Source organism: Puma concolor, chromosome B1 (assembly GCF_028749965.1).
Source record: "Puma concolor isolate L17-30 chromosome B1, mPumCon1.1.hap2, whole genome shotgun sequence".
In the NCBI taxonomy this organism is placed as follows: domain Eukaryota; kingdom Metazoa; phylum Chordata; class Mammalia; order Carnivora; family Felidae; genus Puma; species Puma concolor.
Window position 1 is genome coordinate 173,372,622 of NC_141670.1, and position 18,932 is coordinate 173,391,553.

Genomic DNA, 18,932 nt, shown 5'->3' on the forward strand with positions numbered 1-18,932 from the left:
TTTTATACAGTGAAAGAGGTGTGGAATTTAGTCAGACATATTTGAAGTTAAATTCAGTTTCTGTCACTTACTAGCTGTGTGACCTCAGGTTTATTAATGAATCTCTTTTCTCAGCCTGTTTTCTCATCTGTAGAACATGGTCACATTACCTTAATGTGGTGATTACCAACCATGTGTGTAAAATACTCAGCACAGTGCCTGGCACATGGCAGATACTCATTATAGCTAGTTATTGTCATAGTTGCCAACAGTGTATTCTTAATAAGATTAAGGAACTGTCATGAATCTGTATCATGTCCTTCCCAGTTCCGATGATCCCAGAACAAAAAACAGAGCAGAGCCCGATGTGGGGCTTGAACTCGTGAATCTGAGAAGAAATTAAGAGTCTGCTACTTAACCCAGGGAGCCACCCAGGTGCCCTGAGAGGATCCAAAGCAGGCTGTGCACTGACAGCAGAGAGCCCAATATGGGGCTCAAACTCAGCTCAAACTCACAAAATGTGAGATCATGACCTGAGCCAAAGTCAGACACTTAACTGTCTGAGCCACCCAGGCACCCATTTTTTTTTTAATGTTTATTTATTTATTTTGAGAGAAAGAGAGAGCGTGTATAGGTGAGCACAGGGGAGGGGCTGAGAAAGAGGGAGAGAAAGAATCCCAAGCAGGCTCCACACCACCAGGGCAGAGCCAGACACAGGGCTCAATCTCATGTACCATGAGATCATGACTCAAGCCAGAATCAAGAGGTGGATGCTTAACCAACTGAGCCACCCAGGTGCCCCTATTTTTTTTATATTTGTTAATTTGTTTATTTTTGAGAGAGAGTGTGTGTGCACACAAGCAGGGGAGGGGTAGCGGGAGGGAGGGAGGGAGAGAGAGAGAGCAAAAATCTTAAGAAGGCTCCATGTCCAGTGCAGAGACTGATGCAGGGCCCAATCTTATGACCCTGAGATCATGACCTGAGCAGAAATCAAGAGTCAGAAACTGAACTGATGGAGCTCAGACTGTGAATTTTAATATAATTTAATCACACAAAAATAATTTAAAGTATATATACAGTTATAAAGATTTTTGTATAAATACACAATATCAGATTGAGGATAAAGACCAAATCCAAATGCTATTAAGATAACCAGACATGTATTACATTTATAAATGAAACATCCTGTGGTTACTAAAAAACTTCTTCCACAGGTGTAGGTGGACTGCAATGATGAAAATGGAAGCAAAAACCATTCTCAACATTCTGGATCCAGAAGTCCACCTCCTGCTATAATTTGAACGTTATCACAGAGGGTTGCCTAATTACCTCTGTTTGCCAGGAAACAGCCAAAGCTGTCTTTCTATATGTTAAATTGTAGTTATGTAATTTCTAAGCTTACATCCAAAATGAACTCATTAGCTACAGGACGGAATCTAAACTCTTTATCATGATACACTAGGATATTAATAATTTAACCTGAACCAACTCTTCTGTCCTCACTTTCCACATTCCCACCACTCCCATCCACAAATCTGGCCACACATGGAACTATTTTTGCCCCTCTTAATAGCACACCACATCCCTTCTTCCTCTCCCTCTGCCATTCTCTCCCTCTGTCTCTCCAGACAGTATGGTTTGGACTCTGCGATCAGACTACCTGGATTCAAATTCTGGTTCCACCAATTACTAGCTACATGACATTAGATAGGTTATTTAGCTTTTCTAAGCACTAGGAATTAGGAACTAATATCTAACTTACAGAATTGTAGCCAAGATACTTTTGAAAATGTACTTCCAAGTCAAGCTATTCAAGAAGTGATAATAATTAATATGCCTATTCTTGTAATATTGTTAACTAAGAAGTGTGATCAAACCTGGGCTTCCACCCTTATGTAACTTATAATTTGGTGGTATAATAGACGTATAAACGATTAGAGCACAACGTGATGAATGTTGTAAGATACACAGATAAAGAACAAATTGAATGTATCAAAAAAAGAACAAAAATCAGCCCAAAGTGACTTCTAAGAGAAGGAGAAACTTGAACTATTAAAGGAGGAACAAGAGTTTTCCAGACCACAAAAGGAGAAAAGACACACAGAAGGCAGAGTACAATAAAGATACAGAGATGTTAAACGGCAAAGCATACTTGTAGAATATGGGGTGGTGAGAGATCCAGGCCTCAAATCACCAAAAATCTTATATACCCATGCATGGGAAGTGGGAATGTTTTCTGTAGGAAATGGAAGGCCATTTAAGAATAGAGAAATATCAATTAATTCATGAACAAATATTTTCTTCCTTACTATATTCCAGGTACTGTTTTATGTCCCAGAAACATAGGGATAAGCAAGGAAGACACTGTTCCTGATATCACAAAATGTAGAGTCTGGTAAGGGGAGACAAAGCAACTAATTTTCAATGTCATAAGTATTTATGACAAAGGAAGGCAGGATACTATGGTGACTCAAGGGGAGTCAAGGAAAGTTTCCCAGGAATCACATTTAGGCTAAGCCATAAGGGTAGAAGTAGGAGTTAGCCAGGAATAAGGGATGAGGGGGTATGTGAGACAAGCTGTCCGGTGTTCCAAGTAGAAGAAGCATCATATATGAAAAAGTATCTGCCAATTCTGAAATACGTGCCTGAGAAGTTGAGAGACATGCAGAGCTAAAGACAACTCATTGGCCATAGGGAACAAAAATGGAAATCTGAGGCACGCCAACTTTATGGGAGGGGGGCTTTGATAATGTCTTTGATAATGGCTTTGAACTGGGTCACCAAAAGACAACCCCAGGAATAAAGTAAAAAGGAATAACTGGCCTTCACAAGGAATGAAGCCCAGCTTCCAATCATTTCAACCCCAGAATACTAAGTCACCTGGGTTTGTTAGTGCCTTCCAGAAGGTTGCAGCCTTCCAGTAGCAAAAGTATATGCTGCCTCTAAAGGAAGATAACAGTATCCTAGGCCTCAAATGAAATAAACATATACAATATCAAATTATACCTAATACAGTATGTCCCAAAAAACTTTAAATCTAATAATAATGGCAAAAAGAATTATTCCCAATGTTTCCATTAATTATTTTATGTAATTAGAGGTTTATTGGATTTCTAAATATAATAAAGGAGTTGCAGTATTTTTCAGAAAAAAAAGGGGGGTATACCATTTTCATATTTATTCCTATAGACCACTGGAAAAACATAATTAAGAGAAAAAATGGATAGAAGGTAAACAGAAATATGTTCTAATATATTTAGATAATACATAAATACAAAAGAAAATATCCAAATCACTTGCTTATAATAGGTTTTATTCTCTTATTTTTCATAAGAAACCATGTGGGTTATTTTGAATAAGTCAGTGATGATTCATGATGTAGTGGAGAAATGCAATTTGCTAAGGATAAAATAACAATGAAGAGCCTATATTTTAGGAATATCATGTCTCTGTCACAACCACACAGGTGAGAAAAGGCATACTTCCTATATGTTTTTGTGTTGCTTTTCCTAAGTCAGGGAATGTTATTCTGACTAGCAGCTGATCGTGGTGGGGCTATGATTATACCTAGTTAATGGGAAGTTCTTGCCCTTAGCAGACACATTTAGCATATCAATGTTTCCTTTTATAGTAGAAACCTACTGGTTTGCACTCTAAGGGCTGCTGCTTTCCTTCTGGGAATAGAAATCCCCCTCTCCTGAAAATGTTCCTTTCCTCCTTCTAGTCATACAATTTTCTTGGAAGGTGTCCCTAAGTGACTCAGTCTCCTTGGCCACAGCTGATTGGCAGAGGGTGGGCACTTGACTCAAGGCAGGGTCAAGCAATTTTTGGATGTAGCAAGAGGGAAATCAAGCCAGTCTTTCTAGTGTTTGGTGCTGTTAAGATGTAAAGCTCCTGAGTTGTCAGCAGCCAAGTTTCCCAATCCAGGAACAAAGAAAGAGAAAAGAATGAAGCCAAAGCACACAGAGCAGTGACTACAGTCAAAGAGGATCCTGATGATATTTAAGTCACAGGACTGAGTAGAAGCATAGCCACATCACTGCCCTTTCTGCCATTTCAATGTTCAATCAATCCTTCATGAAATACCTTATAATAAATTCTTTCTTTTGCCAAATCTTGTTTGAGTTGGGGTACTATCAGTTGGCAGAACAGAATCCTAATACACCATTTTCCTTCAATTTATTTACTTATTATTTTTTAATTGATGTATACTTGACATACAATATCCTATTAGTTTCAGGTGTATATCATTTGACATTATGAAATGATCCCCATGTTAAGTCTAGTTATCTGTCACCAAACAAAGTTATTAGAATATTATTGACTATATTCCCTATGCTATATATTATATCCCCATGACTTATTTATTTTATAACTGGAAGTTTATATTTCTTAATCTCCTTCACCCATTTTGCTCACCCCAATCTCTCCTCTGGTAACCGATACTTTGTTTTCTGTATCTATAAGTCTATTTTTGTTTTTTGTTTGTGTGTTCACTTGTTTTAAATTTTAGATTCCACATATAAGTGAAATCATATGGTATTTGTCTTTGATTTATTTCACTTAGCATAATACCCTCTAGGTCCATTCATGTAGTTGCAAATGGCAATACTTCATTCTTTTTTTTAACTTATTTGAGAAAGAGAGTGCACACAAGCAGGGGAGAGGGGCAGAGGGAGAAAAAGAGAATCTTAGGCAGGCTCCATGCTCAGTGTGGAGCCGTACGTGGGGATCTATCCCATGACCCTGGGATCATGACCTGAGCCAAAATCAAGTTGGACTTGATTCAACTGGGTGGTTCAACTGAGCCACCCAGGTGCCCCAAGACTTCATTCTTTTTTATGGCTGAGTTTTTATATATATATATAAATCATATATATGGCTGAGCTCACATTATATATGTGTGTGTAAGATACATATATATATATATATATATATATCTTACATCTTCATTCATCTATTGCTTCCATATCTTGGCTACTGTAAATAATGCTGCCATGAATACAAGGGAGCACGTCTCTTTGAATTGGTGTTTTCATTTTCTTTGGGTAAAGATCCAGAATTGGAATTGCTGGATCATAGAGTAGTTTTATTTTTATTTTTTGAGGACCCTTCACAGTGTTTTACATAGTGGCTGCACTAATTTACATTCCCACCAAGAGCATATAAGGATTCCCTTTTCTCCGCATCCTTGCCAACATTTGTTATTTTTTGTCTTTTTGATAATTCCCAATCTGACAGGTGTCAGGCATCTCATGATGGTTTTGAATTACATTTCTCTGATGAGTAGGCTGTTGAACATCTTTTCATGTGCCTGTTGGCCATCTGTTTGCCTTCTTTCGGAAAAATGTCTGTTCAAGCCCTTTCCACTTTTTTAAATCAGTTGTATTTTTTTTATATTAAGTTGTGTAAGTTCTTTATATATTTTTGACATTAACCTCTTATTGGATGTGTGATTTGCAAATATCTTCTCCCATTTAGTAGCTTGCCTTTTTATTGATGATTTCTTTCTCTGTGCAAAAGCTTTTATTTACTTTGGCTTTTGTTTATTTGTTTTAGTTTTTGTTACCCTTGCCTGAGGAGACTGGTCCAAACAAATATTGCTGATAAGCCAAAGAGCTTACCGCCTATGTTTTATTCTAGGAGTTTTATGGTTTCTGTTCTTACATTCAAGTCTTTAATCCATTCCAAATTTATTTTTGTGTATTGTGTTTATCTGTTTCCCTTTAAATATTAATTGAATATTTTCTTAATGCCAAAAATAATTCAGTCAATTGCCTGAATTTCCCCTATGAATATAAAATCAGACATCATACAGACAACTGTTTCAGAATATTCACTAATTAAGTGAAATAGCCTAAGAATTTCCAAAGAAGGTGTGGAAAGAATATGAGATATAAAAACCTGTGAACAGGGGTGCCTGGCTGGCTCAGTCAGAAGAGCATGCAACTCTTGATCTCAGGGTTGTGAATTCGGGTCCCACATGGGGTGTAGAGATTGCTTAATTAAATTTTAAAAAACTTAAAAAAAATTTTTTTTTTTTTAAACAAGCCCATGAACAAGTATTCAGGGAGTATTTTGGCAAATGAGAAACTGGGAGTGAAAGAATTGGGGAAGACAAGAAAAGGGATATATCTGAGCAAATGTAATTTATCCCCTAAGTGCCTGATTGGTTTTAACATTCATAAATCATTCAATATAAATTACCTTACCACTTTAATAGAATAAAGAAGGAAAGACAAATGATCATCCAACCTTCCAAAATTCTGATCTCTGTTTTCCTAGTGAGACTACCGTTTTCCTCTTGGGATCCCCCTTCCTGTACTTCAGTTGGAAAGTACCTTGAGGCATAAAGCCAGGACTGTTCTAATGCTTACCCCATTTGGTCTCATTTTCTCAGGGATCAAGTTTCTGTGCTGCTTCTCGTCCAATGCCCAAAATCTTTGCCTCGTATATTTTGTCCAGTTTTCTAGTTGTTTACAGTAAGTCTAACCCAAGATACTCTCTCATGACCAAATAATTTATATTTAAAAAAATATCACTCTACCTGCCATGGAGAACAGATTGCGGGAAGGAATGAGTTATAGGCAGGGAAATCAACGAAGAAGCTAGTGTAGTAAGCTGGTGGCTTGGAAAATTGCAATGTAGTCGTGGAAAAGGAAAGAAGTAGATCATGAAGCATGTTTTCCAAATGGAGTTACAGCATTAGGTATGGTATGGGCACAGGGATGGGGAGGAAAGAAGAATCAAGGATGTGTCTAGGCAGATGTTGGCACCTGAATGTAATGTGGAAGATTTCAGGATGAGTAGTTTTGGGTGGTTTGGGAGGATAGACTACTAACTCTTTCCCCTGCTGCCGCCTCTCTAGTCTTTCACTGCTCATTCTCCAATTCTGCCTCACAGAAGTCCAACAAATTATTTGGCAGGAAGATTTTTGGGCTAGTGTGAGGGCATGGGAAATAAGAAAGGAAGAGGCTGTGGTGTCTTTTTATTTAACCCGTGCACATAGTATTAAAAACATAATTGATTTTATACAAGGAAGGAGTTCATAAGGACTTTGCATATGTCAAAAATGATAATACGTGTCATCTTGGATTATATCTCCAAAGCCATGAATAAATGAAGGAAAAGATACAAGTTGGTCCATAGAATATAAAACACAAGGATCTCTGGTAGAGACAATAACAACAAAGATCAAGCAGAATTTTCATAAGAAAGAAATCATTCTTATTCAGTTTCTTGCTAAATAATTACTTCCTCTCTCACCTCCTAAAATTAGTTTTTATCCCCTCAGTAGAAACTTAGTAAGGTACATTTTAAGCTGACAATGATTCTACTTCCCTGGGGAAAACAGCACCCAGCCCTAAACCCCAGAAGATCTACAGAGGTTGAGCTACAGGTCAATGTCCTGTCTGAGTTCAGAATCCCACTCTATTGGCTACGGGGGATTGGCCCAAAGGAAGGCACCTGAACCACACGGAGCCAATCAAATTCCTGGGGGAGCTAGAATTTAGAATTGGTGTATGGAGATGATAAAATAAGTTAGTCTACATGAAGATACTACAAGACAGCTGTAACATGTAAGCTCAGGAACTGGGGTGCAAGAGTAGGGCTTTTTCCATGTAGACTAGAGAAGCACAGAGGCAGATAGGAAGAGAAAAAGAGAATGAAGCAGATACAAAGAGAGAAGCAGAGATAAAAAGATTAAAAGGACTTCAAGCTGTATTACAAAGCTGTACTCATCAAGACAGTCTGCTACTGGCACAAAAACAGACACTCAGATCAACGGAACAGAATAGAAACCCAGAAATGGACCCACAAATGTATGGCCAACCAGTCTTTGACAAAGCAGGAAAGAATATCCAATGGAATAAAGACAGTCTCTTCAGCAAGTGGTGCTAGGAAAACTGGACAGCAACACGCAGAAAAATGAACCTGGACCACTTTCTTACACCATACACAAAAATAAACTCAAAATGGATGAAAGACCTAAAGGTAAGACAGGAAACCATCAAAATCCTCAAGGAGAAAGCAGGCAAAAACCTCTTTGACCTTGGCCGCAGCAACTTCTTACTCAACATGTCTCCAGAGGCAAGGGAAACAAAAGCAAAAATGAACTATTGGAACCTCATCAAGATAAAAAAACTTCTGCACACAGAAGGAAACAATCAGCAAAACTAAAAGGCAACCGACAGAATGGGAGAAGATATTTGCAAATAACGTATCAGATAAAGGGTTAGTATCCAAAATCTATAAAGAACTTATCAAACTCTACACCCAAAAAAACAAATAATCCAGTGAAGAAATAAGCAAAAGACATGAATAGACATTTCTCCAATGAAGACATCCAGATGGCCAACCGACACATGAAAAAATGCTCAACATCACTCATCATCAGGGAAATACAAATCAAAACCACAAGGAGACACCACCTCACCCTGTCAGAATGGCTAACATTAACAACTTAGGCAAGGACAAATGTTGGCGAGGATGTGGAGAAAGAGGATCTCTTTTGCACTGCTGGTGGGAATACAAACTGGTGCAGCCACTCTGGAAAACAGTATGGAGGTTCCTCAAAAAACTAAAAACAGAACTACCCGACGACCCAGCAATTGCACTATTAGGTATTTATCCAAGGGATACAAGTATGCTGTTTCAAAGGGACACATGCACCCCCATGTTTATAGCATCACTATCAACAATAGCCAAAGTATGGACAGAGTCCAAATGTCCATCGATGGATGAATGGATAAAGAAGACGTGGTATATATATATTGTATACACACACACACACACACACACACACACACACACACACACACACAATGGAGTATTACTCGGCAATCAAAAAGAATGAAATCTTTCCATTTGCAACTACCTGGATGGAACTAGAGGGTATTATGCTAAGCGAAATTAGAGAAAGACAAATATCATGTGACTTCACTCATATGTGGAATTTAAGAAACAAAACAGATGAACATAAAGGAAGGAAGACAAAAATAATATAAAAACAGGGAGGGAGACAAAACATAAGAGACTCTTAAATATGGAGAACAAACAGAGGGTTACTGGAGGGGTTGTGGAAGGGGGGATGGGCTAAAGGGGTAAGGGACATCAAGGAATCTACTCCTGAAATCATTGTTGCACTATATGCTAACTAACTTGGATGTAAATTAAAAAGTAACAATAATAAAAAGATTAAAAAGCAGAGATAAAGAAGTCCTAATCTTTCCAATTCCTGATTTCATTCTCTTTCTGAGTCTTTGACTTATATGATACATCCTAGTATCTTTATCATTTTTGCTCAAACTAACTGAAGATGGCTTCTGTTACTTGAAAGCTGAGACTCTTGATTAAAACACTCTGGTGGTATCTTTATACATGTATACTGCTCTACTATTCTCTGCAATTCAATCACTATACATGTATTTCTCCTATAGCATATTATGAATTAAATATACTATGAATTGGTTAATTTGGTAAACCGATCAATTTGTGAGTAAGATTTGCATTATATAAGCCTTTATCGGTTTGTGTAAGGGGAAACACTATTGCACTGACAAGAATGTAACCGGTATGTGTCAAGGCAGGAGTAGCATGGTATGACGGGGAAAGGGAAAAGTCTGGGGAATCAGGAATCCTTAGACAGTAGGATCTTCTGGTTCCTCTGGCCTCCTGAACCACGGTCTTTGCTTGTCCTATTCATACCTGTCTTGCTAGCATTCAGCTAAAAGTCTGCAGCTTCTGAAAGCATAGTCTGGTCTTTCTTACTTGGTGAGAGCCCTATGGCTTTCCTGGCTGACCCAGGCTAAACTCAGCTCTCATTAGGTTCACCGAGACTAAGATGGGGCTTCCATCAATGTCTCCCGAGTCCTGCTAAGTCAAACAGAAACTGAGAGAAGCTCAGCAAACCTGAAACTTTGAGCCTGTCCCATGGCATATTGCCCCACCAATTTTTCTCTGATGTACTTGTACCCATCTTGGACACCTGTGGTTGGAGGCAGGTTACCCACTAGTGGGATGGGCAGTGAGGTGGTTACCCAAAAACCCACACAGTAAACAGGGGTGAGATCTTACTTATCTAACACAGAGGGCATGTACCTCTGAATGCTCTTGCTGTTTGCCGTCTTAAAATTTCTTATGGCTACATCTGACATGAGATATGACTGTGTCTTATCTTTAATCTTCCAGAGTACATCAACCAAACCTCACTATCCTAAGTGGAAGGCGTAGTAGCATATAAATGGTTAACACTTGGACTCTGGAATCCACCTTCCTGAATTTGAATCTGGCTACTCCCTTCTCCGATCTATAGCAATAGGTAGGTTCCTGTAACCTGTCTATGCCTCAGTTTTTCCATGTGTCAAAATACAGGTTGCTAACAGTATCCTCCTCGGATGTTGTTATTAACAAGAGCTCCTTACAACAGTGATTGACACATATTAAGTGCTCAGTAAATGTAAGCTATTATTATTACACCGTTCTTAATCCTCTGGTCTCAGCCTTCAGTAATTTAAATGAAACTGCTTGGATTTCCCATAACAATATAAAATCAGATATCCTACTGATAACTGTTTCAGATTATTTACTAGGTAAAAATTTTCCTACAAGATTGTTGTTGTTGCTATATTCTGCTTTCCATTAAGGTTCAACAACACGATAACAAAAGCCCTAACCAAAGTAGCACTTAACATTTATTGACCATCTACCATGTGTGTGGCTCTAAGCTAAGCATTTTGCATGCATTTGTTTAATTAATTTTCCGAACGACCTTTTTAGGTAGGTACTATTATTATCCCCATGGTAGGTTTCTGCCAATATTTAGGCTAAAAAGAAAACAAATTTAAATTTAAAACATGTTTGTTTTTCTTAACTATGTTGAAGATTTTTTTTTTTTAATTTGCCCAAGTAGTGGAATTTTCTCATTTGATACACGTTAGATTTTTATTTAAAGAGCTGTAAACAAAGGTAAGTAAATAAATAATAAGTGTTTCAAATGAAGTTTAATTTATGTATGTGCTAAAACATTACTAGGAATTTTTCATGATTTTCCAAATACTTACAAGTTGGATCTTACAGTTCAAGCTTTCAAAAACAACTTGATTTTAAACAGAATGTTTAACCTGTTCAAGGCTGTTTGTAAAGGAACTCAAGACACATGAACTTTTATATATTTTCTCCATAAATTTCTGAAACTTATCTACACATTATACCATATACCAATGAAAATACTAATAATTATTTCATAGAAAACATCCTTTGCACTTTTACAATTACCTGTTAAGAAGGTTCTCTACTTCTTGAACTTCTGCTATGGGTTCTTCATTATCAGAAACGAAACGAGCTTGAAATTTTCTATCTTGAAAATCATACAGCATCACAATAATAAGACTGCTCAAATGATCTGGCTACCAGGAGGAAACACACATAAAGAAAAGTATACAAACAACATCTATAGTAATATTTTCCATTCCACTATGTTTTCATGAGAGGACAGAAATATGACTATTTTTACATAGCCTGGTTGTATTGGTAGAGAACTTGCAAATAGAAAAAAAAACAATAAAAAAATAAACCATTTTAAAGAGACAATATTTGGTATGTTCATCACAATGAAAGGACTACAATCAGTATGAGAAGTAGGAGAGAGTGGGCGCCTGGGTGGCTCAGTTGGTTAAGCATCCGACTTCAGCTCAGGTCACGATCTCACGGTCTGTGAGTTCGAGCCCCGCATCAGGCTCTGGGCTGATGGCTCAGAGCCTGGAGCCTGTTTCCGATTCTGTGTCTCCCTCTCTCTCTGCCCCTCCCCCGTTCATGTTCTGTCTCTCTCTGTCTCAAAAATAAATAAACGTTAAAATATTTAAAAAAAAAAAAAAAAGAAGTAGGAGAGAGTTCAGGATGTGTTCTGAAGGTCTCAGCAATAAGCAAACTAGTTGGATTTAAATCTAAAGGCTTTTTAATACTTTCTAAATAACAATCATGAGACAGCTGATTATATAAAAGTTGTTTACTTACTATTGTGGTACTTGGGAAGATACAACTGTCTATTAATATAGCTTCCAAAATATCTTGAACTGCAGGACAAGGAAAATGTCTGTTACTGAGAATACCAAAACTGAAAATGAAAACTTTGGAATCAAAATACACTTTAGGGGCACCTGGGTGGCTTGGTCGGTGAAGCATCTGACTCTTGATTTTGGTTCAGGTCATGATCTCACAGTTTGTGAGATCAAGCCCCATGTCTGACAGCACAGAGCCTGCTTGGGATTCTCTCTCTTCCTCTCTCTCCACCCCACCTCACTCACGTGCATGCACATGCACACAGGCACTCTCTCTCTCAAAATAAATAAACATTAAAAAAATACACTTTATACAGTGTCACCAACTACTTTTACTTTCATAATTAAAATATATCTCAATTCTTGACAAAGACCCAAATTATAATGACATGATGAATATTTGTCGTATTTATGAATCCAGGGCCATTAGGACCCAGGCTTCACATGATATCCTAGTCAAAGGAGCATTATCTGAATACCTAAAGTAGTAATAAAGGAATTCCAACCTTTAATTTACATCTTTTGAGAAACATTTAAGAGGATCTATTTTAAATATTGCATCCTTTTTATATGTTGCTGGATTCAATTTGCTAAAATTTTATTTAGTTTTATTCTATGTTTATGTTTATGAGGGATATTGGTCTATCATTTCTTTTCTTATAATGTCCTTGTCAATGTCGGTACCAAGGTTATGTTGGCCTTGTAAAGCAGGTGGGAAGTGTTCCCTCTTCCTCTTTCAGAGAGTTTGTGTTAGATCGGTCTTATTTCTTACTGAAATATTTGGTAGGACTCACTAGGGAAGACACTGATGACATTTAATCTAAGACCCAAATGACAAAGAGTTAGCCATGGAAAGATCTGGGAGAAGAGACATTCAGGCTGAGAGATAACCACAAAGGTACTAAAGGGAAACAAGTAGACATATTGAAAAACCTCCACAGTGTTCATGAGTGTTCCTTTTGTTACCACTACTTAAAACTATATATGGACCATGTAACAATTTTTCTCTAAATTTTTAATGTTTATTTACTTTTGAGAAAGAGAGAGGCAGAGCGTGAGTAGGGGAGGGGCAGAGAGGGAGACACAGAATCCAAAGCAGGCCCCAGGCTCCAAGCTGTCAGCATAGAGCCCAACGCGGGGCTCAAACTCACAAACCGTGAGTTCATGACCTGAACCAAAGTTGAACGCTCATCCAACTGAGCCACCCAGGTGCCCCATAAATGTTTTAATCAGTTGAGCAGAAAGCTAGGCTAGCTAGCTTCAATTCATTCAACGTTCGTGGAAAACCTACTATATAGGCACACTACACTTTTGAATTTCAGTTTTTATTTGGGGGATGGGAAAACTAAAAAAGAAGTGACTAATGGGAGCATAGACTCCAATTTTCACAGGAAATCCTTTGGGAGTTCTAATCCATATTTGAGCCACCAATTATGGCTGTATTATACAAGGCAATATCCCCATTTCACTTATAAGGAAAATAAGGCTTCATTTGCACCCTAAAGTACTAGCAAACCAGTTCCTAACCACTTCAGAGATTCTCAGCACGGGTCCAAATTTTTGTCACAGAAAATCTGGTCATTGTAAGAATAAAGGAGTTCTGAGACTACAGACCTCAACAGGCTATAGAATTTTGAGCAATGGAGACGCTTAGCTCCTAAGAAATAGGAGAGGCAGAATGTAAAAAATAATGATGATTTTGCCAACATTGCATTTATCCTTTGGGGGGGTCTTGTCAAAACTGATAACATCGTTGGGCTGCCTTTGATATGGTGCAGAATGCATTACTTTTGTATATCGACAATTTACGTAACATTCTCGTATAGTAATATCAACATTAGTGGTAACTGTATATTTTAGATAGTGCTTTCTATGTGCTACACCTTGCTCTAAGTGCTCCATTTGGTATTCAATTAACTCTCATAACAACCCTATGAATTAGGTGTCATCATTATCCCTGTTTTATAGATTAAGAAATGAGACAAAGAATGGGTAAGTAGGATGTCACAGTCACACAGCAAGTAGCAAATCAGGGATTCAAACCCAGACAGTCTGGCACCAAAGTGCATGCTCATTACCAAAACATTAGCCTGCCTTTCTTCATCTTCCTCTTATAACAAACCAGAATGGCTATACAAAACATATTGTTAATGACTAATTTGAGTTACCAGGATTTACTTGAAGCCTGTAAACCTTGCCTATCCTATCTAGTTCAGCACACTAACTTGAACTATTCCTTGTCCCCCACTAATTAAAGCCTATTCTCTTTAGTCTGTTGAAGAGAACTCTTAACCTCCATTCTTCATGTTTTCAATAAGGAAGGGCCTTCCCTAGGGAAAGATTTTCTGCCATGTGTCAGCAGGAAGTGCAATAGAAAGGTCTACACTTCTTCAGCTGTGTCATAGATTAGATGAGAAGTCTCTAACTCAATAGTAAAGGATTTGCAAGCCACTTGGCTAGAGATCTAAAACTATGTCCCCAAACATCTATATTTTTTCCTCTCTCAGTGGGACCAAATTCAAGTGTAAAGGAGGAGTGCTATTTATTAGACCCCCAAAATCCACAGAGCCCATCTTGTCATTCTTCCCATTCTGGAAGAAAGGTGTAAGATGTCCCTTCTTTTGACTCTCCTCTAGGTTCTTCCTCTCTATTTTTATTATGTTTTCATAGAGTTTCCTTCATGTGAGGGGCCTCTAGAATCTTCACTTCAAGCATGTCAAGGCCTTGGGGCCCCTGGGTGGCTCAGTCAGTTAAGTGTCAGACTCTTGATTTCGGCTCAGGTCATGATCTCACGGTTGTGAGTTTGAGCCCCGCGTTGGGCTCTGTGCTGACAGCTTGCAGCCTGGGGCCTGCTCTCTCTCTCTCTCTCTCTCTCTCTCTGCCTCTCCCCTGTTCATGCTCTGTCTCTCTAAAAATAAAAAAAAAAATAAAAGACTATCAAGGCCCTCCTATAATTATACAATATAGATAGATGCTGTTTATGTGTGTGTAGAATGAGGGAAACAATAAAATTATTTAAATCTTTTTTTGGCAAAACTAGTAAGACTAGCCACTAACATTTTGGAAGAATATTTCAGAGAAGTAAATGCCAGGGAAAGGAAGCTGGCATCACCAAATACAAAATCATTATGTAATGAAAATAAATATATATATGGAAGACTCACAGCTAATATCAACCTCAATGGGGAAAAACTGAGAGCTTTCCCTCTATGGTCAGGAACAAGACAGGGATGTCCACCCTCACCGTTGTTATTTTTTTTTTTTTTCAACGTTTTATTTATTTTTGGGACAGAAAGAGACAGAGCATGAACGGGGGAGGGGCAGAGAGAGAGGGAGACACAGAATCGGAAACAGGCTCCAGGCTCCGAGCCATCAGCCCAGAGCCCGACGCGGGGCTCGAACTCACGGACCGCGAGATCGTGACCTGGCTGAAGTCGGACGCTTAACCGACTGCGCCACCCAGGCGCCCCATCACCGTTGTTATTTAACACAGTACTAGAAGTCCTACCCTCAGCAATCAGAGAACAAAAAGAAATAAAAGGCATCCAAATTGGCAAGGAAGTAGTCAAACTTTCACTATTTGGAGATGACATGATATTCTATGTAGAAAACCCAAAAGACTCCACCAAAATATTTCTACGTGAATTCATCAAAGTTGCAGGATATAAAATCAATGTACAGAAATCTGTTGCATTTCTATATGCCAATAATGAAGCAGCAGAAAGAGAAATCAATGAATTGATCCCATTCATAACTGCATCAGAAACCATAAGATACCTAGGAATAAACCTAACCAAAGAGGTAAAAGATCTGTACTTTGTACACTATATAGAATATTTATGAAAGAAATTGAGGGGCGCCTGGGTGGCGCAGTCGGTTAAGCGTCCGACTTCAGCCAGGTCACGATCTCGCGGTCCATGAGTTCGGGCCCCGCGTCAGGCTCTGGGCTGATGGCTCAGAGCCTGGAGCCTGTTTCCGATTCTGTGTCTCCCTCTCTCTCTGCCCCTCCCCCGTTCATGCTCTGTCTCTCTCTGTCCCAAAAATAAATAAACGTTGGAAAAAAAAAAATTAAAAAAAAAAAAACGAAATTGAAAATGACACAAAGAAATGGAAAAACATTCCATGCCCATGGATTGGAAGAACAAATATTGTTGAAAAGCCTGTAACTACCCAAAGCAATCTACACATTTAATGCAATCCCTATCAAAATAGCACCAGCAGTTTTCACAGAGCTAGAACAAAAAAATCCTAAAATTTGTTGGGAACCCCAAAAGACCCTGAATAGCAAAGCAATCTGAAAAAGCAAAGCAAAGCTGGAGGCAGCACAATTCTAGACTTCAAGCTATATGACCAAGTCATAAGACAGTAGTCATTAAAACAGTATGGTACTGGCACAAAAACAGGTACATAGATCAATGGAACAGAATAGAAAACCCAGAAATGGACTCACAACTATATGGTCAACTAATCTTTGACAAAGCAGGAAAGAATATCCAATGGAAAAAAATCTCTTCAGTAAATGGCGTTGGGAAAACTGGACAGCAACATGCAAAAGAAACCAGGCCACTTTCTCTACCATACACAAAAATAAATTCAAAATGGATCAAACACCTAAATGTGAGACATGAAACCATCAAAATCCTAGAGAATACAGGCAATAACCTCATTGACCTCAGCCTTAGTAGCTTCTTATTAGATATATCGCTGGAAGCAAGGGAAACAAAAGCAAAAACAAACTTTGGTACTTCATCAAGATAAAAAAGCTTCTGCACAGCAAAGGAAACAATCAACAAAACTAAAAGGCAGCCTATGGAATGGGAGAAGATATTGACAAATGACATATCTGATAAAGGATTAGTACCCAAAATCTATAAAGAATTTATCAAGCTCAACACCTCAAAAATAAATACGCCAGTTAAGAAATGGGCAGAAGATATGAATAGACATTTTTTCCAAGGAAGACATCCAGATGGCTACCAGACACACGAAAAGATGTTTGACATCACTCAACATCAGGGAATTACAAATCAAAGCCATGATGAGACACCACCTCACACCTGTCAAAATGGCTAAAATTAACAACACAGGAAACAACAGATGTTGGCAAGGATGCGGACAAAGGGGAACCCTTCTGCACTGCTGGTGCTAATGCAAACTGGTGCAGCTACTCTGGAGAACAGTATGGAGGTTCCTTAGAAAGTTAAAAATAGAGCTACCCTAGGATCCAGCAATTGTACTACTAGGTATTTACCCAAAGAATATAAGAATACAGATTTTAAGGGGTACATGTACCCTCATGTTTATAGCAGCATTATCAAAATAGCCAAACTATGGAAAGAATCCAAATGTCCATTGACTGATGAATGGATAAAGAAGAAGTGATGTATATATATTTGTGTGTGTGTGTGTGTATACATACATATATATATATATATATATATATATATTTGTATATGCAAATAGATGCGTATATGCATATACATGTGTATATATGTATATGAAATGGAATATTATTCAGCCATAAAAAAGAATTAAATCTTGCCATTTGCAATGACATGAATGGAGCTACAGGGTATTATGCTAAGCAAAATATAAGTCAGTCAGAGAAAGACAAATACCACATGATTTCACTCATATGTGAAATTTAAGAAACAAAACAGATGAACATAGAAAACAAAAAAAAGGAGAGAGAAGCAAACCATAAAACAGCTTCTTAACTATAGAGAACAAACTGAGGGTTGCTGGAGGGAAGGTGGGTGAAGGGATGGGCTAAATGGGTTATGGGTATTAAGGTGGGCACTTGTGATGAGCACTAGGTGTTATATGTAAGTGATGAATCACTAAATTCTATACCTGAAACCAACTGTACCATATATGTTAACTAGTTAGAATTTAAATAAAAATTGAAAAGAAAACAACAACAACATGGAACCATAAAAAACTAGGATTAGGGATGGGGTATCTTGTTCTACCACCCTTTCCAATCAGATAAAATACTTCCTCTTTTTAACCTTCTTCCTGCTTGGTTCCTTAGTATATCATTTAATCTCTTCTTGAGTTTCCCTCAATTTTTTTCATTTGCAAAATGAGAATCTTGTGTCTCAAAGAACTGGTGTAGCAAATGATATTTTGTTTTGTCAATTACAAAGAGCTATGTAAATATAAGGTATTATTATTATTTTCATTCAAGAAAATTGCATTTACCTCTTACATGACAACCAGAGCTTAAGAGGTTATTGATCTAGATTATTTTTCTAATGAATCACTATACAATCAAGAATTAACTCAGCACGGGGCACCTGGGTGGCTCAGTTGCTTAAGCTTGATTTCAGCTTAGGTCAGGATCTCATGAGATCTAGCCCTCATCAGGCTCTGAGCTGTCAGCACGGAGCCTGCTTGGGATTTGCTCTCCCTCCCTCTCTGCCCCTTCCCTAGTCATGCTCATTCTCTCTCCCTCTCTCTCTCAGAATAAATAAATAAACTTTAAAAAAATCAACTAAGCAGGCCTGGATGGCCAAACCCTGAACACTCCAAAGAAAGGTTTGGCACTCTGGGGAGATAACTTCTATAAACCTTTGGAATAGCTTGCCTGATGACAGTGTCTGTGTTTACACCGGGTGTTGGTGGGCAACATGGTGTCAGCTTGACCTCTGGAAGAGCTAGAGACCGAGTAAGGTCAGCCACAAGGTCTCTCTTTGTCTACGTGACTGACACCAATAAAAACCCTGGACAGCAAGGCTTGGGTGAGCTTTCCTATACTTCAGTACTACATTCACATACTACAATACTTCATTCCTGTTGTCCTACCATTGCTAAGAGAATTAAGCATTGTCCACAGACTCCACTGGGAAAGAACGGTAGAAAACTTGCACCAGGTCTCTCCTGGACTCTGTC

At 38.2% G+C, this 18,932-nt stretch overlaps 1 protein-coding gene across 3 annotated transcripts in view; it reads right to left on the reverse strand.

Moving 5' to 3' along the window:
- The window catches only part of NSUN7 (NOP2/Sun RNA methyltransferase family member 7), a 52,844-nt gene that overhangs the window by 29,907 nt on the left and 4,005 nt on the right, over positions 1-18,932 (reverse strand). For all 3 annotated transcript variants that reach the window (XM_025922029.2, XM_086705190.1, XM_025922031.2), the window contains exons 3-4: positions 11,995-12,053; positions 11,257-11,387 (exon numbers count right to left, since the gene is read on the reverse strand). In XM_025922029.2, the coding sequence (XP_025777814.1) occupies positions 11,257-11,387; positions 11,995-12,053 (190 nt within the window). The remainder of the gene's footprint in view (positions 1-11,256; positions 11,388-11,994; positions 12,054-18,932) is intronic.